This window comes from Sapajus apella, unplaced genomic scaffold (assembly GCF_009761245.1).
Source record: "Sapajus apella isolate SASKATOON/1434 unplaced genomic scaffold, GSC_monkey_1.0 scaffold12, whole genome shotgun sequence".
Taxonomy (NCBI): domain Eukaryota; kingdom Metazoa; phylum Chordata; class Mammalia; order Primates; family Cebidae; genus Sapajus; species Sapajus apella.
This window is the reverse complement of record NW_022436952.1, coordinates 35,752,919-35,775,349: the sequence shown is the minus strand read 5'-3', so window position 1 is coordinate 35,775,349 and position 22,431 is coordinate 35,752,919. Positions and strand designations below refer to the sequence as shown.

At 42.9% G+C, this 22,431-nt stretch overlaps 1 protein-coding gene across 2 annotated transcripts in view; it reads right to left on the bottom strand.

Moving 5' to 3' along the window:
- Positions 1–247: 247 nt before the first annotated feature.
- Positions 248–22,431, bottom strand: part of CRLF3 (cytokine receptor like factor 3) — a 40,429-nt gene continuing 18,245 nt past the window's right edge. Inside the window, exons 2-8 of one of the 2 annotated variants that reach the window (XM_032280950.1) lie at positions 21,576–21,783; positions 14,707–14,794; positions 13,342–13,519; positions 9,981–10,203; positions 8,287–8,419; positions 2,521–2,633; positions 248–1,046 (exon numbers count right to left, since the gene is read on the bottom strand). In XM_032280950.1, coding sequence (XP_032136841.1) covers positions 793–1,046; positions 2,521–2,633; positions 8,287–8,419; positions 9,981–10,203; positions 13,342–13,519; positions 14,707–14,794; positions 21,576–21,783 — 1,197 coding nt within the window. In that variant the 3' untranslated portion in view covers positions 248–792. Of the gene's footprint in view, positions 1,047–1,228; positions 1,372–2,520; positions 2,634–8,286; positions 8,420–9,980; positions 10,204–13,341; positions 13,520–14,706; positions 14,795–21,575; positions 21,784–22,431 lie in introns of those variants that run through there. The other variant, XM_032280951.1, reaches the window with a different exon arrangement.

Here is a 22,431-nt window from a genome sequence, read left to right as displayed (position 1 = left end):
GGAGTTGGAGACCAGCCTGACCAACATGGTGAACCTCATCTCTACTAAAAATACAAAAATTAGCCAGGTGTGGTGGCTGGCACCTGTAATCCCAGCTACTTGGGAGGCTGAGGCAGGAGGATCACTTGAACCTGGGAGCCGGCGGTTGCAGTGAGCTGAGATCATGCCATTTCACTCCAGCCTGGGCGACAAGGGCGAGACTCTGTCCTTACCCCACAACCCCCACCACAAAGAAAGGAAAAAATTATAATGTTTTGGGGACCTAAAGATTATTGAAGATGGGATAAAAGTCAACACTGCTTACAAATACCTGAACACGGAGAGCACAGTCAACATATTCACCTGGACAGCATATGAGCAAATTAATATATTACACAGCTTCTGATCTCTTCCTCTTGTTTTATTCTAAAGAAACTTGGATCCTTTATGATAATTTAAAATATAATATTATGTTAAATTTTCCTGGTCTAATAACCAACTGTAAGAAGTACAGTGGAAGGGTATAGAACTTTCTACATCTTCTCATACTTTTAGTCAATTTGGTTTTTATTATGATGCAACGCTTTAGTTAACAGTATGCTAAAAAAAAGTGGACTGAATTATGATTTTGTCCACAACATTCAAGTCTCTTTTTGCTAAAATATTACAAAATGAATCCAGTAAACACTTTCCATTTCCAATGGCCTAGGTTAGAGATGAATTCAACTTTTTTTTTAAAAAAGCGATTACAATCACACTGGGCTGAGGACAGCTACGTTAAACCCTGAAAACAAAAGCCAAGCACTCAAACATCTAAAACACTAACACTTTCCATCCAGGATAGAAAAATGAGCATCCAAAGTAAAGAGAACCACAAGACTGATCAAGTAACCAATCAAAAACCACTTCTCTGTTATTTGAACTTATAGTTACTCGAAGCTTGAAGTTTCCACCTTCACTATTGGTGGTTCCTAGAGTCACGGCTTCAATGTCAAATGTTACAGTGGACCCAGAAGTAACTGCAGGTAACTGATTTGTCATTTCTTTTCCATTGACAAAAACTGCTCCTAAAATGTTAAGGTAAAGAGTCATTTACATGTGAGCAATAACTAAGAGACCTGAAATAGTTTCTAGATTACTGGTAACATAGCTAATTTGCTAATTCAGATTAAAAAAAAAAACAAAATAAACTTGACTTAGCTTTTAGAGTTCTGGTGCAGGACTCTACTCTTTGTTTTTTTTGTTTTTGTTTTTTCTTTTTTTGGACATGACTACTGCAGTACAGGGCTCTACTCTTTTCCAGCAGAGACTATGAGTTTCTCATATCAATGTTATGAAAAGAAACTTGACACTGTTACAAAATTACTTCCTGTGAAATAGCAAGACTGTTTCCTATGGAATAAACAAGAATCTTATTCTGTGTAATTCTTGACTCAACAACACAATTTTTTTTTTTGAAAGGAGTTTCACTCTTGGCTGACCGAAATCTCTGCCTCCCAGGTTCAAGTGATTCTCCTGCCTTAGCCTCCTGAGTAGCTGGGATTACAGGCATGCCCAGCTAATTTTGTATTTTTAGTATAGACGAGATTTCTCCATATTGGTCAGGCTGGTCTCAAACTCTGGACCTCAGGTGATCTACTTGCCTTGGCCTCCCAAAGTGGTGGGACTACAGGTATAAGCCACCACACCTGGTTCCCCCCCTTTTTTTTGAGACGGAATCTCACTCTGTCACCAGGCTGTAGTACAGTGGCACTATCTTGGCTCATTGCAAACTCCGCCTCCTGGATTGAATCAATTCTCCTGCCTCAGCCTTCTGAGTAGCTGGGATTACAGGTGCATGCCACCATGCCCAGCAAATTTTTGTATTTTTAGTAGAGATGGGGTTTCACTGTGTTGGCCAGGATGGACTCCATCTCTTGACCTTATGATCTGCCCACCTTAGCCTCCCAAAGTGCTGGAACTACAGGCATGAGCCACCATGCCCGGCCAACAACACAAAATATTAACATGTCATGCTAATAATTTTTAAAGAGCACTAGAGATGTAGACTGAATGATTTATTATTTGTAAAGAGTTTAGAACAATGCCTGGTACATAGTAGTTACATAAATCATGTTATTAAGACCAAAGCTTTCAGCCAGTCATGGTGGATGATACCTGTAATCCCAGCACTTTTGAAGGACAAGGTGGGAGGATTGCTGGAAACCGGAAGTCAAGACCCACCTGGGCAACAACTTATCTTTACAAAAAAGTAAAAATAAAAAAAAAATTAGCCAGACAAGGTGGCATTCACCTGTAATCCCAGCTACTCAGGAAGCTGAGGTGGAACGCTTGGGCCCAGGAGGCTGCAGGGAGCTAAGATCATGTCTCTGTGCTCCAGCCTGGGTGATGAAGTGAGACTTCATTAAAAAAAAAAAAAGAAAAAGAAAAAGACCTAAATTTTCTCATCTCCTACTATAAATGTGTGAAACTGGCAAAGATTCATATATTACTATAATAATTCATATATTTCCAAGAGAATGACAGTTATTCATCTCTTACCATTTGTACTAATGCACACAGCTTGGTCCCGCTGCAGAGAGTCATATCCATCCTGCTTTTCTGCGCACACTCCTATGCTATCTCTTCTGTCTGGTTGTCCCACAGTTTCAACTCTGTAAATGAAGTAGAAAGGTCATTTCATACTTATTTTTTTTTTTTTAATTTTTTTTTTTTTGAGACGGAGTTTCGCTCTTGTTAGCCAGGCTGGAGTGCAATGGCGCGATCTCGGCTCACCGCAACCTCCGCCTCCTGGGTTCAGGCAATTCTCCTGCCTCAGCCTCCTGAGTAGCTGGGATTACAGGCACGCGCCACCATGCCTAGCTAATTTTTTGTATTTTTAGTAGAGACGGGGTTTCACCGTGTTGACCAGGATGGTCTCGATCTCTTAACCTCGTGATCCACCCGCCTCGGCCTCCCAAAGTGCTGGGATTACAGGCTTGAGCCACCGCGCCCGGCCCCATACTTATTTTTTTTTGAGACAGAGTCTTGCTCTGTCACCCAGGCTGGAGTGCAGTGGCTCGATCTTGGCTCACTGCAAGCTCTGCCTCCTGGTTTAAGCAATTCTCCTGCCTCAACCTCCTGAATAGCTGGGACTACAGGCAAGCACCAACACGCTCGGCTAATTTTTGTATTTTTAGTAGAGATGGGGTTTCACCATGTTGGTTAGGCTGGTCTCAAACTCCTGACCTCATGATCTGCCTGCCTTGGCCTCCAAAAGTGCTGAGATTACAGGTGTGGGCCACCAAGACCAGCCCACTTCATACTTTTAAAATGCAATATGAATGATACCTAATAGCCACCAGCTTAAAAAGAACAATCTTACCACATTGTTTTTTTCTAAATAATCATAGCAACCATGATTGAGTTCTTGCTATACTTCAGGCACTGTTCTAATTATTTTATATCTACCTTCTCATAGCAATTTATGAGGTAGGTAGTATTATTATTATAAAAAAAAATACAAAAATTGGCTGGGCATGGTGAAACCCCATCTCTATTAAAAATACCAAAAAATTAGCAGAATGTGGCAGTGGGCACCTGCATTCCCAGCTATTTGGGAGGCTGAGGCAGGAGAATCGCTTGAACCCAGGAGGTGGAGGCTGCAGTGAGCTGAGGTCGCACCACTGCACTCTAGCCTGGGAGACGGAGCGAGACTCCATCTCGAAAAAAAAATAAAAGGCAGTAACAGCCTACCTCCTACACTATTAGGATTAAAGAAGGCTGTTAGCACCTAAAGCACCTTCACTTTTTTTTTAGAGACAGGGTGTCACTCTGTCACCCAGGCTGGAGTGCAGTGGCACATTCTTGGCTCACTGTAGCCTCTGCCCCCTGGACTCAAGCAATCCCTCCACCTCAGTCTCCCAAGTAGCTGGGACTACAGGTGCATGCCACTTTTAATGGCCAGCTTTCTCTTTCTCTCTTTGAAGTCTTGCTCTGTCACCTCTCAGGTTCAAGCAATTCTCCTGCCTCATCCTCCTGAGTAGCTGGGATTACAGGCGCATACCACCACACCCAGCTAAATTTTGTAGGCTTTCTTTTTATTTAATTATTTATTTATTTATTTATTTTTTTGAGATAGAGTTTTGCTCTTGTTGCCCAGGCTGGAGTGCAATGGTGCAATCTTGGCTCGGTGCAATCTTGACTCACTGCAACCTCTGCCTCCCAGGTTCAAGCAATTCTCCTGCCTCAGCCTCCCAAGTAGTTGGGATTACAGGCATGTGCCACCATGCCCAGCTAATTTTGTATTTTTAGTAGAGACGGGGTGTCTGCATGTTGGTCAGGTTGGTCTCGAACTCCTGACCTCAGGTGATCCACCCACTTCAGCCTCCCAAAGTGCTGGGATTACAGGCGTGAGCCACTGCGCCAAGTAGGCTTTCTCTCTTTTTTAAGAGAAAAGTAGTGGTAAAGAGAAATTTAAAACATGGTTAAAAAATAAGATCGGCCAGGCGTGGTGGCTCACACCTGTAATCCCAGCACTTTGGAAGGCAAAGATGGGTGGACCACTTGAGTTTAGGAGTTCGAGACCAGCCTGGCCAATATGGCGAAACCCTGTCTCTATGAAAAAAAAAATACAAAAATTAGCTGGGTGTGGTGGCACATGCCTGTAATCCCAGCTATTTGGGAGGCTGAGGCATGAGAATCACTTCAATCCAAGAGGAAGAGGTTGCAGTGCGCCAAGATCATCGTTCCATTGTATTCCAGCCTGGGCATCAGAGTGAGACTCGTCTTGGGGGGGAAAAAAAACAAAAAACAGGGCTGGGTGCGGTGGTTCACACCTGCAATCCCAGCACTTTGGGAGGCTGTGGTAGATAGATCACTTGAGCTCAGGAGTTCAAGACCAGCCTGGGCAACATGGTGAAACCCCATCTCTACAAAACATACAAAAATTAGCTGGGTGTGGTAGTACTCCTGTAATCCCAGCTACTCAGGAGGCTGAGGTGAGAGGATTGCTTGCATCTGTGAAGTGGAGGTTACGGTGAGCTGAGATCATGCCACTGCACTTCAATCTGGGTGACAGGGTGAGACCTTGTCTTAAACAAAAAGTAGCGAAAGGTGGGGAGGGGAAGGAGAAAGAAAATAAATCTTTAAAAAAAAAAAAATCAGAAAATCTGAGAAGCAAGGAAAGAGCAGGAATGTTCACACAGGAAGTCAGGGAGACTGCAAGGAGTGGGGTGCTAACAGACCTGAGCATCTAATGAGAGTGCGTCTAGAGACTGTTACAATCCAGCCAGTAACATAGGTTTCTCTGGCTTCAGCAGCTCTAAGCCTTACAGAAACTTCAGCAGGGACCAACTGGGCTAAATAACAAAGTAGTGCCTTCAAGAGTATAGTCTCCCTTCTAAGTACTAGGCCCTTAAGCACCCTCAAAAAATAAATACTGTTTCTCTTGATTCAAGTAGGCCCACTTGCTCCTTCCTTAGGCACGGAGTCCTCTTGCATTCACATCTCTGGCTTCAATGCCAATGCCTTAAATTCCTTTAAACAAGGGGAGAAAACATTTTCGTTCCACAGTCAAAGAAAAACATGACAAAAATGCAAAAGGTTTGCTATGACAATACTGAGTTAAATGGAACTTCAGGTAATCACCCTGCTAAGTGGGACCTGATGATGCATCTTTAGGAGAGGCCAGACAGACTAACAGTTTATTGAGACCTACTATGGCTTTCACATCATGGTCAGCAGAAGTGAATTTAAATCAATTTGTATAATTTCCAAGGTCCTAGTAAATATTTACTGAATGATTTAAGAAATAAACCTAAGTAGCAATCTATAAGACATTACCATGTATCCAAGGAGGAAGAATTTAAAAAGCAGGAGAGCATCAGATCAAGTGGTAAAAGGTCATACAAGGTAAAAGTTAAAAGAGCTAAGGGTACAGTAATAGAGGAACTGTAGACTTCAACAGTGACTAGAATCACACTCTCCCATGAAAAAGATGAAAAAGAAGCAAGACAGACCAGTCTGGAGTTAGACTGCCTGGATTTAAATCCCATCTTTGGCATTTACTAGCTCTGTGACACTGGGTAAATAATTTCTCTGTGCCTCCATTTCCGCATCCCTAAAATAAATAACTAAATCTATCTCACTGGGTTACTATGAAAACCAAATGAGTTAATACAAGTTAAGACAATACATGGCACATAGTAAATATTATTTAAATATTAATTGCAATTATTATCATTATTGTAGTCTGAGATCAAGTTAGGAAGCTCTGTAACTGCACAGAAACACCTTGTTCTCAGGAAAGTCACTAATGGAAATGTTTCTGTAAAGAAGGGACATAAGCAGAGGAGTATGTTAGTGCAGAAACTCATGATTACCTGGGGAATAATTAAACAGATTTTAGGTATTAGTCTTTTTTTTCTCTCTTTCTCTTTGTTGGTATTTTTCTGGTTAGAGTCATTCTTTTGTCATTAAAGGGTGAGAAGAGGTATCAAAAATTAGACAAAACATAAACTAGTATATTCTGACAACTGTTGACAATTCAAATTACTTAGCTGGAAAGGAACATAGCAACATTGACTTAGATAAAACATTCGGATACTCTCCATGCCTTAAATAATAAGGGCATGAGAACAAGAGGAACTCAGGTCAAACATTCACAATAAAATTTCATCTCAAGACTTAAAAAACGTAAAGGAGAGCTTGTTACACTAACGTGAGTATGGTGAAAATCAGGCAAACTTAACTTCTTTAAGTCAAAACTGATCTTTGGTTTTTAGGAAGAGCTATTTAGAAACATGACCATATGGCCGGGCGCGGTGGCTCACGCCTGTAATCCCAGCACTGTGGGAGGCCGAGGCGGGTGGATCACAAGGTCAAGAAATCGAGACCATCCTGATCAACATGGTGAAACCCCGTCTCTACTAAAAATACAAAAAATTAGCTGGGCGTGGTGGCACGTGCCTGTAATCCCAGCTACTCAGGAGGCTGAGGCAGGAGAATTGCCTGAACCCAGGAGGCGGAGGTTGCGGTGAGCCGAGATCGCGCCATTGCACTCCAGCCTGGGTAACAAGAGCGAAACTCCGTCTCAAAAAAAAAAAAAAAGAAACATGCCATAAAGAATACATCTCAGGCCAGGCACAGTGGCTCACGGCTGTAATCCCAGAACTTTGAGAGGCAGAGGCGGGTGGATCACAAGGTCAGGAGTTCGAGACCAGCCTGACCAACATGGTGAAACCCTGTCACTACTAAAAATACAAAATAGCCGGGCGTGGTAGTGTGCGCCTGTAGTCCCAGCTACTCAAGAGACTGGGGCAGAAGAATCACTTGAACTCAGAATGTGGAGGTTGCAGTGGGCTGAGATTGTGACACTGTACTCCAGCCCGGGTGACCAGAGCAAGACTCCATCCAAAAAAAAAAAAAAAATTACATCTCAGGTAACACAAACAGACTCACTCTGTCACCGGGTGCCAGGCTGGAGTACAGTGGTGCGATCTCAGCTCACTGCAACCTCTGCCACCCGGGTTCAAGCAATTCTTCTGCCTCACCCTACCATGTAGCTGGTACTACGGGCACCTGCCACCACGCCTGGCTAATTTTTGTATTTTTAGTAGAGATGGGGTTTCACCATCTTGTCAGAATGGTCTTCAACTCCTGACCTTGTGATCAACCCACTTCGGCCTCCCAAAGTGCTGGGATTACAGGTGTGAGCCGTCAGGACTGGCTTTTTTTTTTTTTTCTTTTTTTTAGACAAAGTCTCACTCTGTCGCCCAGGCTGGCGCCATCTCAGCTCATTACAACCTCTGCCTCTCAGGTTCAAGCGATTCTCCTGCCTCGGCGTCCCAAGTAACTGAAATTACAGATGTGTACCACCAGGCCCAGCTAATTTTTGTATTTTTAGTAGAGACAGGGTTTTGCCATGTTGGTCAGGCTGGTCTCAAACTCCTGACCTCAGATGATCCACCCGCCTTGGCCTCCCAAAGTGCTGGGATTACAAGCGTGAGCCACCTCGCCCAGCTGCCTCTAAATTTTTAATATTGATGTTTGAGAGATAGTCTACTTACTTCTACTTACCAAGAGGAAAAGACATAAACATATTAAACATCAAGCATTTTACATACATTTCCCAGTTAATCTACATAATAACCCTATGAATACAGATGAGAAAACTAAAGGTGAAGGAAATAAAGAAGTCTTCCCACAGTAACACTGACTATAAAATGATGGAATAAGCTCAGGATGTTTTGAATTCAAAGCTCATGTATGCTCTGTGCACTTCACTCTGCTTCCTGAGGCAGGTGAGATATTTTAGTATCTACTTGCCTGAATGTTAATGTCTGCCCACAAAAATAAGTTGGAGCTCTGGAGTAGAGAACACCTGATGATTCAGAATCGTTCCGGAGTGCTATATTTCTTCGACTGCTCAGACTGTACCCCTCAAAGCCAGCTGTCCATTCTTTTTAAAAGCAAAGATATTGAAAACTGTTAGAATCTCTTGAGGAATATCTTCAATACAGACACATCAAATAAAACATGAAAATGGGAAAGACTACTCGTAGGGGCCATGGTCAAGTTCAATAAAAGAAAAGATTCCGCTAACAGAGTATCATGATGAGTCCCACACATTATAAAAAAGATTTTAGTACATTCTTGCATAATTTTGGCATAATAAATCAAATAAGTGTTATCTCCTATCTAATAAAATCACAGTTCAAACATAATTGCTTGAACTTATTCCAACCTCATAAAAATCTAATTAATAAATGAGTCTACATCTTCTAAAAAAGAATGCAGGAGAGAGATCAATTTCAAATCATAAGACTTAAGAAAATGTTCCTCTCCAGATATTTCTTGAGGTTTTGGAAAATCAGCATCAGCTGGGCACAGTGGCTCATGCCTACAATCCCAGAATTTTGGGAGGTCAAAGCAAGAGGATTGCTTAAGCCCAGGAATTCAAGACCAGCCTGGGCAACATAGCAGACCCCGTCTCAACAAAAAAATAAAAAATTAGCCAGGCATAGGGTGCACGCAGGTGGCCCCAGCTACTTGGGAAGCTGAGGGAGGAGGATCTCGAGGTCAGGCTGCAGTGAGCCATGATTGTACCACTGCACGCCAGCCTGGGTGACAGAGCGAGACCTTGTCTCAAAAAAACTAAACAAACAAAATTAAAAGTAAAAAAAGAAGAAGGGCCGGGTGTGGTGGCTCATGCCTGTAATCCAAGCACTTTGGAGGCCAAGGAGGGTGGATCACCCGAGGTCAGGAGTTCAAGACCAACCTGACCAACATGGTGAAACCTTGTCTTTAAAAAAAAAAAAAGAAGTCCAGGTGCAGTGGCTCACGCCTGTAATCCCAACACTTTGGGAGACCGAGGCAGGCGGATCATGAGGTCAAGAGATCCAGACCATCCTGGCCAACATGATGAAACCCCGTCTTTACTAAAAAATACAAAAATTAGCTGGGTGTGGTGGCATGCACCTGTAGTCCCAGCTACTCGGGAGGCTGAGGCAGGAGAATTGCTTGAACTCAGGAGGCGGAGACTGCAGTGAGCCGGGGTTGTGCCACTGCACTCCAGCCTGGTGCCGGGTGACAGAGCAAGACTCGGTCTCAAAAAAAAAGAATAAAAAGGATCATCAGTGTTCTACACAATATTTTCAATCTTTGGTTTTTAGTGAGGTTAAAAATCTCATCCAGCATTTCTTTTTTTTGGACTCTGGAGTAAGAACTGATGAAAACAAAAATCACATGAAGTAATCTGTGTAAAAGACATGGTGCATGTTGTTCTTATCAATTCAGGATCTATGCTTAGAATAGCTAGTTGTCAGGAGGTGGAAGTTGCAGTGAGCCAAGGTCATGCCACTGCACTCCAGCCTGGCGAAAGAGCGAGACTCCATCTCAAAAAAAAAAAAAAAAAAAAAAAAAAAAAAGAATAGCTGGTTGTCAGTGTCCTGACCTTAGCACAGATTTCAAGTATTCTAACATACAGTTAGGCTTCAGGAGAGAAAAGATTAGTAGCATACCATGAGGCACCAATGTGGAATGACCTATCTGGGGGACACTCCAAGGACTCCACTCCTGTCGGCCATCTCCTCGGGCGCAGACTCTGAACTGATAATCAACATTGGGGTCTATGTGCAATACTATGAATTCAGTTTCAGAACCTACATATACATCCTCAAAATGATTTGAAGTAGATTTACGAAACTGGAGCCTATAATCTTGGGCTGTAAAGTCGTCATCCACCTAGGGAGAAAAACTTTATGTTAGGTAAAAAACAGAAAATGACTTCTCTCAGCATCACTGCTTAAAAACTTTGAATGGAGCTATTTTGGACCAGGCAGACAGGCCCACATGCTGAATATGGAGTATTCCTGAGAAGGCCACAGGAAATATGCCATCACATCATTATCTCCTTCTCTTTTTTTGAGACAGAGTCTCACTTTCTTACCCAGTCTGGACTGCAGTGGTGCGATCTCAGCTCACTGCAGCCTTGACCTCCCGGGTTCAAGCCATCCTCCTCTCTCAACCCAAGTAGCTGGGACTACAGGCGCACATCCCCATGTCCAGTTAATTTTTTGTAGAGACGGGGTTTCACCATATTTCAGGTCTTGAACTCCTGAGCTCAAGCAATCTTCCTATCTCAGCCTCTCAAAGTGTGAGCCACTGCACCTAGATTCCCTTCTTTTCTTTATTGGATCATGTGTTCTATATTTCTCAGTCTGATATAAAAATGTCTGCTTCCTTTGAAGAAATGGCATGTTTTCTAATCAATGCCAAAGATAAAACATTCAAGATTCAATGATAAGTTTCCCACAACTATACATCATTCATAATAACCAAGAGTTAATTAACATATAGTATACAGGACCCCCATTAATTTTTAGGGCTCCTGCATATATTCTGTATGTTAATTTAATTAGCCACCCAATAGAAAAATGGGTAAAAGACATAAATAAGCATTCTACAGGATAAGAAATATAAATAGCCAAAAATATACATTATAAATATTCACCCTAATTTGTAATATGGAAAATGCAACCTAAAAACCACAACAAGGCAAGAAGTGGTGGCTCATGTCTATAATCCTAACACTTTGAGAGGCAAAATCAGGTGGAACACTTAAGCCCAGGAGTTCAAGGCCAGCCTGGGCAACATGGCAAAACCTCATCTCTAGAAAAAATAACAAAAATGAGCTGTGCGTGCAAGCACATGCCTGTAGTCTCAGTTACTTGGGGCTGAAGCAGGAGGATCACTTGAGCCCAGGAGGTCAAGGCTGGAGTGAACGTGATTGTGCCACTATACTCCAGCCTGGGTGACAGAATGAGACCCTGTCTCAAAAACAAATAAATAAAATAAAACCACAACAAGTCACATTTAGGCAAAAATATAAAGTCTCACAATGCCAATTATTGGTCAAGATACAGAGTAACAGAAACTCACATACTGCCTGGAAGGCTAAAATGATACAATCATCTTGCAGAAAGTCTGTTATTACCTATTAGCATATGGATCCAATACTCTAAGAAGACCTCATAATTTTACAGCTAGGTAAATATTAATATTTTACAAGTTTCACATATGTTCACAAGGAAACACAAGTAAAAATACTTATAGAAAAAAAACTGGAAGTAACTAGGCCCGCTGATAGGAGTTCGAGGCCAACATGGCAAAGCTCTGTCTTGACTAAAAATACAAAAAAAAGTAGCTGAATTAGCTACTGAACCTGGTGGGGAGTGGGGCATGGTGCAGAGGTTGCAGTGAGCCAAGGTAGCACCACTGCACTCCAGCCTGGGCAACTGATCATGAGCAAGACCTCATCTCAAAAAAAAAGAAAAAGCGAGGCACAGTGGTTCACACCTGTAGTCCCAGCACTTTGGGAGGCCGAGGTTGGTGGATCACTTGAGGTCAGGAGTTCGAGATCAGCCTACCCAACGTGGTGAAACCCTGTCTCTACTAAAAATACAAAAATAAGCTGAACGTGGCGGTGACAGGCGCTTGTAATCCCAGGTACTGGGAAGGTTGAGGCAGGAGAATCACTTGAACCTGGAAGGTGGAGATTGCAGTGAGCTGAGATCAAGATACTGCACTCCAGCCTGGACTCCGTCTCAAGAGAAAAAAAAAGAAAATCTCGTGTAGCTAAAAAGATAAAACAAGAAAAAGAAAGATAGTTTTTATCAGCATCATAAGACAGGGCGGAAACAAATACATAAAATTGTTTTCAGATTCAAGCACTCATCTCTGAATGATGTATTTGTCAACAGCCAAATACTATGACTAATTTGGACATGGTTTCTATTAAAATACAGTAACGCATATTCATAATATAATTTAACACAAAAAACTCTCAGCAATACTAAGTGTGTAATGAAACTATACTTTAGGAATCTTATTTCAAAGGTATTAGTTCAGTGTTGAACACAAAAAATATTTTTTTGAGATGGATTCCATCTCACTCTGTTGCCCAGGCTGGAGTGTGGTGGCACGATCTTGGTCTACTGTAACCACTGCCTCCTAGGCTGAAGCCATCCTCCCACCTCAGTCTCTTACGTAGCTGGGACTCACAAATGCACGTCACTATGCTAGCTAATTACTTTTTTTGTATTTTTGGTAGCGATGGAGTTTCACCATGTTGCCCAGGTTGGTTGAACTCCTGAGCTCAAGCAATCCACCTGCCTCAACCTCCCAAAGTGCTGGGATTAAAGGCGTGAGCGTGGTCCAGAAAATATTAAGACATTCAATATTCACTATCATCTTTTGGCTTTTCTAATAAGTAGAAATGGAAGAAATCCTCAAGTCACTGAGGTAAGCCTAGAAAATATGTGATGAGAAACAATGTTGTAATACAGAGACTTTAAAAAGTTCTTTCAAAACTATTTATCTAAAACTGGAAGAGCAGCTGGGCACAGTGGCTCATGCCTGTAATCCTAGCACTTTGGGAGGCCAAGGCAGGTGGATCACCTGAGGTCAGGAGTTCAACACCAGCCTAGCCAACTGGTGAAACCTCGTCTCTACAAAAAATAGAAAAATTACCCGGGCGTGGTGGCAGGTGCCTATAATCCCAACTACTCAGGAGGCTGAATCAGGAGAATAGCTTGAACCCAGGGGAAGTGGGGAAGAGGGGGCGCAGAGGTTGCAGTAAGCTGAAATCATGCCACTTCACTCCAGCCTGAGCAAAAGAGTGAAACTCCATCGCAAAAACAAAAAGAAAGAAAATGAAACTTGAAGAGCTACCTCAGTATTCTCTGTGACTTCATTTTAGTCAAAGATTGTTGTTTGGGAAGAAAAAAATATATTCAAAAGTAGTTAATGAAAACATCTGACTGGCCCCTAAATCTCAAACCCATAATGTGGAAACCATTTCTAGAATTCTGAATTACATACCTTACACCATCGTACAATGATGCCTCCAGGTTTCTCTATTAGTTCTTCTATCTGTACTGGTGGGCGAGATGCTACTGTTCCATGCTTAAAAATGTGGTCTTTCACTATGTTAAGAATTGAGTCATCCAACTGAGCAGATAAACAAGGCACATCAACCAGTAAAGGTACTTCTGGCAAGCTGAGGAAACAAAGCTCATGTGTTATGAGACCTCTAACTGATGGCTAAAAAATACAAGAAATATTTTAGAGCAGTCACATGCTTGAAAGATCCTGAAGCTCCCAGTAAGTAATTCTCATGGCAGTAGGGGATGTGCAAGATGTTACACAAAGATTCTCTTTTCAAATAAATATAAGCAAGACAAAATTGGTAGGACCCCAATTGTCCAGTTTATGCCAAAAGATCTGGTTTATTGGAATATGACTCAGTTTCAACAATACATTGAGAATTTCTAAAATTTTACAATTCTTTTATACTTTGGATTGAAAAAAATCTGAGCCATACTAAAGTACCAAAGATTATAATCACAACTATTTCATATTAGTAACAGTGGTAATCGGCAGTGAAACCCCCCTCCTTTTTTTTTTTGACACAGTCTCATTGATATGGTGTGATCTCGGCTCACTGCAACCTCCACCTCCCAGATTCAAGCGATTCTCCTGCCTCAGCCTCCCGAGTAGTTGGGACTACAGGCACATGCTACCACATCTGGATAATTTTTTATTTTGTTTTATATTTATTTTAAGATGAAGTCTTGTTCTGTTGCCCAGGCTGGAGTGCAGTGGTGCAATCTTGGCTCACTGCAACCTTCGCCTCCTGGGTTCAAGCGATTCTCCTGTCTCAGTCTCCCCAGTAGCTGGATGACAGGTGTGCACTACCATGCCTAATTAATTTTTTTTTTTTTTGAGACAGTCTCGCTCTGTCACTAGGTGCCAGGCTGGAGTACAGTGGCGCAATCTCGGCTCACTGCAATCTCCGCCTCCAGGGTTCTAGCAATTCTCCTGCCTCAGCCTCCCGAGTAGCTGGGACTATAGGCACGTGCCACCACGCCCAGCAAATTTTTGTATTTTTTAGTAGAGACGGGGTTTCACCATGTCGGCCAGGATGGTGTTGATCTCTTGACCTCTTGATCTGCCCGCCTCGGCCTCCCAAAGTGCTGGGATTACAGGCGTGAGTCACCGTGCCCAGTCTTTTCTTTTTTTTGAGATGGAGTCTCACTCTGTCGTCTGACCACCATGCTTGGCCTGAAAAACCTTGAAATACATATTCTCTTATCTCCCTTAATCAGAATCTTGAACAGAGGGAGGAAAGAAGCAGACATAGTTTAAATGATTAAAAGTAAGTCCAAAAGGCACGAACTCTTTTACCTGTCCAACTGAATGTGCGAGGCCTTTTTGGTAAAGCTCCACAGTTTCTCATTCTCTTCTCCCACACCATCAAGCATGGCGATCTCACCTACAATCAAGAATAAGAGAACTAGTACAGTGAAAATGATCAAATGTAAAGTAATCAACATAGCTGGTGGCTCACACCTGTAATCCCAGCACTTTGGAATGCTGAGGTGGGCAGATCATGAGGTCAGGAGATTGAGACCATCCTGGCCAACATAGTGAAACCCCATCTCTACTAAAATACATAAAAATTAGCCGGGCATGGTGGCTCACATCTGTAGTCCCAGCTACTCGGGATGCTGAGGCATGGGAATCGCTTGAACCTGGGAGGTGGAAGTTGCAGTGAGCCGAGATCATGCCACCGCACTCCAGTCTGGCGACAGAGCAAGACTCCATCTCAAAAAAACAAAACCAAACAAAAAATAATCAATACAACTCATGTCTGGATGGGTCTCTAGTGTTCTTGGAAATAGTTCTTAAGTGATGCCGCAGTCAAATTCCCAAAAAGTTAAAGCAGAAACTATTTTAGAAGTGACTCTAAGACCAAATCCAAGAGGAAAAGGGATACGTAGTGGGAACATTTTGCTAGAGATGAAAAATCTATCTGCTGTATACGAGGAAATCAACCTATTTTAGGCAAAGCAGAAGGCCCAAGGACTTCTTCCCATCTCTCCTACAGAATCATTATGAACTTTAATATGAGCCAGTACAAAATACTGCCCTGAGAGGAGCAATAGGGGATAAGGTGTTTTTGTTTTCGTTTTTTTTGAGACTGGGTTTCATTCTGTCACCCAGGTTGGAGTGCAGTGGTAAGATCATAACTCACTGCAATCCTCCCACCTCAACCTCCCAAGTAGCTGTGACCACAGGTGCACGCCACCATGCCCAGCTATTTTTTATTTTTGGAAAAGACGAGGTCTCACTATGTTGCCCAGGCTGGGCATAGGGCTTGAAAAGCCGAATGATGCAGCTATGTTTTCCTAAAAGAGTATCATACATCAGATTATTCAACAGAACACTAAAATGTTACATAGAGGCATATGAAAATGACCAACTTCTATGTCCTTCCACAGCCCTGAAGAACACTGCCAGAACTCTACTCCATGTGATGTGCCCTGTAGTTACTCAAGTTTTTTGAGACCATATGACCTTCTCCTTCACCAAAAGAAAAACAGAGACATGGCCAGGCACTGCGGCTCATGCCTGTAATCTCGGCACTTTGGCATGCCGAGGCGGGCAAATCACCAGAGATCAGGAGTTCAAGACCAGCTTGGTCAACATGGTGAAACCCTGTCTCTACTAAAAATACAAAAATTAGCTGGGCATGGTGGCATGCACCTGTAGTCCCAGCCAGTAAGGGAGGCTCAGGCATGAGAATCGCTTGAACTCGGGAGGTGGAGGTTGCAGTGAGCTAAGATCGCACCGCTGTACTCCAGCCTGGGCAACAGTGTGAGACTCTGGCTCAAAATTAAATAAATAAATAAAATCCCCAAAATTCCATAAATAAGTTTTTGTCCTTTGGGAGAGGAGGAAAGAGTCTGACATTAAAAATATTCCTGAAGTTTCCTTCTGCTGCTGAGATGTATAATAATTTTTTTTTAATTAAAAAACATAAAATAGGCCAGTATAGTGGCTCACGCCTGTAATCCCAACACTTTGGGAGACTGAGGTGGGTGGATTGCTTGAGGTCAGGAGTTCAAGACCAGCCTGGTCAACACTGTGAAACCCTGCTTCTACTAAAAATACAAAAAATTAGCTGGGCATGGTGGTGGGCGCCTATAATCCTAGATATTCAGGATGCTGAGGCAGGAGGCTCGCTTGAGCCCGGGAAGCGGAGGTTGCAGTGAGCTGAGATCACACCACTGCACTCTAGCCCAGGCAACACTGTGAGACTCTCAAAACAAAACAAAAAACCCATAAAATAAAATTTTGGACATATAAAAATATTCAAGTATTAAATGCTATAACAATCACACATATGCCTCAAAGAATTTCTTCTTTTTGAGACAAGAGTCTCACTCTGTCACCCAGGCCGGAGTGTGATGCATAATCACAGCTCACTGCAGCCTCAAACTCCTGGGTTCAGGGGATCCTCCTGCCTCAGCTTCCCAAATAGCAAGGACTACAGGAATGTGCCACTAGGCCCAGCCAGGATTTATCTTCTAAAATAAAAACAAATGATCAGTCCTCAGGGTGATAAGTGCATACTCCTGGTCTGTGCTGCACTGCCTCTGGGTTTGTTTCCAAACGCAAAGGCACCAAGGAAAGACATTCCGTGGTACTGCTAAAAATATTTTCTCAAAAGCACTGTTATGGTCAGTGGTAAATAAACACTTCTCACTGAAGATAAGACAAAAATGTAGCTAGCATGTAAAGATAACACTAGTACTATACTCTAAGTGGGACCAAAAGATGAACTTCTAGGTATAGTGAGCCTTGTGAGTCATCCACACTTTGTCCCACACCACTCTCAGGACTCATTCTGCAGAAGGCATGGAATTCAGTCTCCTTTCCTGGCTCCTTCCTCAAATGACCTTTAAATGTCGGTGACCCTTAGTGTTCTAATCTCTTTCATCTGCTCTTCTCACTTTACATGGTGTCCCTTGATGATTTCCTTATTCTGATGGATTGAAATTTGATATATATGCCATTAACTGCCATACTGACATCTCCTGGTATGATCTGTCTCCTAAGAATCATACCCATATTTCCATCTTAAGCACCTCAAGGCCGGGTGTGGTGGCTCATGCCTGTAATCCCAGCACTTTGGGAGGCCAAGGCAGGTGGATCACGAGGTTGGGAGATCGAGACCGTCCTGGCCAACATGGTAAAACCCCATCTCTACTAAAATACAACAAAAAATTAGCCGGGCGTGGTGGCGGGCACCTGTGGTCTCAGCACTCCGGAGGCTGAGGCGGGGAACCGCTTGAACTCAGGAGGTGGAGGTTGCAGTGAGCCAAGATTGTGCCACTGCACTCCAATGCACTCCAGCCTGGGGACAGAACAAGACTCCATCTCAAAAAAAACCACCTCAAACTCACCATGCCCAAGCCAAATGCCTAACTATGTACTAAAGCCCTCCCCTCCTCCTTCATTTCCTGTGTCAAAAAGTAAAACACAGTACTGCCATTTACTCAGAATCCAAAAGCAGGCTGATTTTGGTCATCACAAATCCTTCCCTTTCCACTCCATCACATATGTAGGTAATCATCTACAGACAAGTCATGCTCAGTAAAATCATCAATAATTCTGTTTCTGCAGGAAAAAAAAGTCTCTATCTTGTTTTTTTGTTTTTTGAGTTCGGAGTCTTGCTCTGTCACCCAGGGTAGAGTGCAGTGGCATGATCTCAGCTCACTGCAACCTCCACCTCCCAGGTTCAAGAGATTCTCCTGCCTCAGCCTCCCAAGTAGCTGGAACTACAGGCGTATGCCACCACGACCAGCTAATTTTTGTATTTTTAGTAGAGACAAAGTTTTGCCATATGGGCCAGGCTGGTCTCGAACTCCTGACCTCAGGTGACCCACCAGCCTTGGCCTCCCAAATTGCTGGGATTATAGGTGTAAGCCACTGCACCTGACCTTTTGTTTTTATTTTTAAGAGACAGGGTCTCATGCTATCGCCCAGGCTGGAGTGCAGTGGTGCAATCATAGCTCAAGTCTCTTCTCACATCAGCATCCTGAGTAGTTGGGACTACAGGCGTGTGCCACCATGCCTGGCTAATTAAAAAAAAAAAATTTTTGTAGAGACAAGGATCTCACTATGTTGCCCAGGCTGGTCTCAAACGCCTCACCTCAAATGATCCTCCTCTCCTGTCTAGCCTCCCGGAGTGCTGGGATTACAGGTGTGAGCCATTGTGCCTGGCTCAAAATCTCTTAAAACCAGTCCTGCCTCATCTTTATCAGCCATTGCCTTTACCATTCCCACCTAGATTATTCTCTAATAACTTTTTTTGAGACTGAGTTTAAAAAAAAAAAAAAAGTTTTTTTGAGATTGCTCCTGGACTCAAGCAATCCACCCACCATGGCCTCCCAAAGTGCTGGAATTACAAGCATGAACCACTGTGTCCGGTTTCTAATAGCTTTTTTTTTTTGAGACGAAGTCTCGCTCTGTCACCCAGACTGGAGTGCAGTGGTGCAATTGTGGCTCACTGCAACCTCTGTCTCCCAGGTTCAAGTGATTCTCCTGCCTCGGCCTCCTGAGTAACTGGAATTACAAGTGCCCACCACCACACCTGGGTAACTTTTGTATTTTTAGTAGAGATGAGGTTTTACCATGTTGGCCAGGCTGATCTCAAAATCTTGACATCAAGTGATCCTTGTGTCCTCACATCGCAAAGTGCTGGGATTACAGGCCTGCACTATCCCGCCGACCTTGGCCTCTAGTAACTTTTTAATCAGTCTCTTTTCCATCTAGTCTTTAAATCTCTGATACAGTCTCCAAAACATAGGCAGGGTCTTTTTTGTAAAATGCACATCTGATCATGTCACTCTGCTGTTTAAAATGCTTCAACTGATCCTTGAATATGCCATTCACTCCATTTATGATGACATTACTTCTGCTTGGAATCATGCTGTTACCTCCTCTTTTTCCTATGTCTGTTTGATGAATTGCTTCAAGCCTCTGTGGAACTCTTCTTACAGAAAGCTATCCTACACTTTTCCAGACAAAGTTAAGTACTTCCTCCTCTATGCTCCAATAAGGTCTTAGATCTTTCTTATCATGTATTTCTCTCTCACTGGGCTCTGAATCCCAAAGGAAATAACTCTTACCTATTTTATTATTTTATTGATTGATTGACAAAGTCTCACTCTGTTACCAGGCTGGAGTGCAGTGTCACAATCTTGGCTCACTGTAACCTCTGCCTCCTGGGTTCAAGTGATTCTCCTGTCTCAGCCTCCCAAGTAGCTGGAACTACAGGCGCGCACCACAACACCCAGCTAATTTTTGTATTTTTAGTGAGACAGGGTTTCACCATGTTAGCCAGTATGGTCTCGATCCCTTACCCTCATGATCCACCTGCCTTGGCCTCCCAAAGTGTTGGGATTATAGGTGTAAACCACTGTATCCAGCCTATTTATTTACTTATTTATTTTTAGATGGAGTCTCACTATGTTGCCCAGGCTGGAGTGCACTGGTGCAATCTCGGCTCACTGCAACCTCTGCCTCCTGGATTCAAGCAATTCTCCTGCCTCAGCCTCCCAAGTAGCTAGGACTACAGGCACATGCCACCAATGCCCAGCTAATTTTTTGTATTTTTAGTAGAGATGGGGTTTCACCATGTTAGCCAGGATGGTCTTGATCTCCTGACCTCATGATCCGTCTGCCTCAGCCTTCCAAATTACTGGGATTACAGGCGTAGGCCACCGCATCCAGCCTCTTATTCTTATATTTTTTGAGACAGGGTCTCACTTTGTCACCCAGGCTGGAGTACAGTGGTGCAATCATGGCCCGATGCCACCTCGATCTCCAGGCCTCCAGGGATCCTCCCACCTTGGCCTCCTAATTAGTTGGACTCCAGCTGCATACCACCATGACCAGCAATTTTTTTTTTTTTTTTTTTTGGAGGGACAGGCTGTTGCCTAGGTTGGTCTTGAACTCCTGATGTCAAGTGATCCACTTGCTTCAGCCTCCCAAAGTGGTAGTATTACAGGCGTGAGCCACTGCACCTGGCTCCCTTGTTTATGTTATGTACCTGACAAAGACCTATGTTGAAAGAAGGTGGGAAGACATAAAGAAAGGAAGGCAGCAGGGCATGACTCATGGAAATAACTGGCTAAAGACAGGAGTAAACACCAATCACATTTTTTTAACTTTCTAAATAGAACAATGGAGACTATAATTGTGGTGGCTCTTGCCTGTAATCCCAGCACTTTGGGACGGCAAGGTGGGAAAATTGCTTGAGAACAGCCTGGGCAACATGGTGAAACCCTGTCTCTAACAAAAATTTAAAAATTAGCCGGGCATGGTGGCACACACCTATAATCCCAGCTATTTGGTAGGCTAAGGTGGCAGGATCACCTGAGCCATTGAGGTCAAGACTGCAGGGGGCCCTGAGAGTGCTACTATACTCTGGCCTGGGCAACAGAGCAAGAGCAAAACCCCTGTATCAAAAAAAAAAAATGTGGTCTTTCACTATGATATTATATATATATATATAAAATTCGATTGTTTGTAACACAGAGGATAAATGCTTGAGGGGATGGATACCCCATTTTCCATGATGTGATTATTACACGCTGCATGCTTGTATCAAAACATCTCAATGTGCTCCATATCATTTATTCTTTATTGTTTTATAACACTTCAATTGCACTTGCCATGGGGATACCTAATGGTATATCTGTCATCCTATATTACAAACTGTCTCTAGGTAAGAACATTCTAAAAACCCCACAGCTGGCAAGAAGCCTGCTATCTTGAGAAATCAGCAAAGTATCAATCTGAACAAACCATCTTTAACATGTGATATGGTTTGGCTCTGTGTTCCCACCCAAATCACATCTCAAATTGTACTCCCATAATTCCCATGTGTTGTGGGAGGGACTCGGTGGGAGATAAGTGAATCATGGGGCGGTTTCTCCCATACTGCTCTCAGTAGTGAATAAGTCTCATAAAATCTAATGGCATTTTAAGGGGAAACCCCTTTTGCTAGGCTCTTATTCTCTTCTCTTTCCTGCCACCAGGTAAGACGTGCCTTCACCTTCTGCCATGATTGTGAGGCCTCCCCAGCCATGTGGAACTGTAAGTCCATTAAACTTCTTTCTTTTGTAAATTGCCCAGTCTTAGGTATGTCTTTAGCAGCAGTGTAAAAATGAACTAATACAACAGGCTCCCTGGTCTCCCACCTTCTCGGACTAAGTCCTCTGCAGTGCTGACTCCATGTTCTATGAGCTTCTGGCAGTCATCTAGTGGTTTAATGGTCTCCTGTTCAATGGTGTCCACCTCTTGCAAAAGGGTCACCAATCGCTCATCCAGGAGCTTCCCAAGGGTTCCCTTTAAATCATTAAAATGCTGTTTGAGAACATCCCTTGTCTGTGATGCACTCTCTTTGATCTAAAAAGAAATAACAAAATACTCAAAATCAGAATCTCTAAAAAAGGCTAAGCCATAGGGGTAATTCACAGTAATCTAAAAGCACCGAATATAACTATCATCTTCAATTTATTAAAAAAAAAAAATTGAAATTATATAAATTTAAGGTGTGATGTTTTGATATACATATACATAGTGAACTGTTATTATAGTCAAGCTAATTAACATGTCCGTCTCTTCACATTGTTACCTTTGTGTGTGGTGAGAACACTTAAGATCTCTCCTAACACATTCCAAGTATACACTACAGTATTATTAACTATTGTCCCCATCCTGTACTTGAGATCTCTAGAATTTACTCCTCTTAAATAACTGAAACTTTGTACCCTTTGGCCAACATCTCCTCATCCCCAACTCCATCCCTGGCAAGCACCATTCTATTTTCTGCTTCTATGATTTTGACCTTTTTTTTTTTTTTGAGACGGAGTTTCACTCTTGTTACCCAGGCTAGAGTGCAATGGTGTGATCCTGGCCCACCGCAACCTCCTCCTCCTGGGTTCAAGCAATTCTCCTGCCTCAGCCTCCAGAGTAGCTGGGACTACAGGCGTGCGCCACCATGACCAGCTAATTTTTTTGTATTTTGAGTAAAGACGGGGTTTTACCATGTTG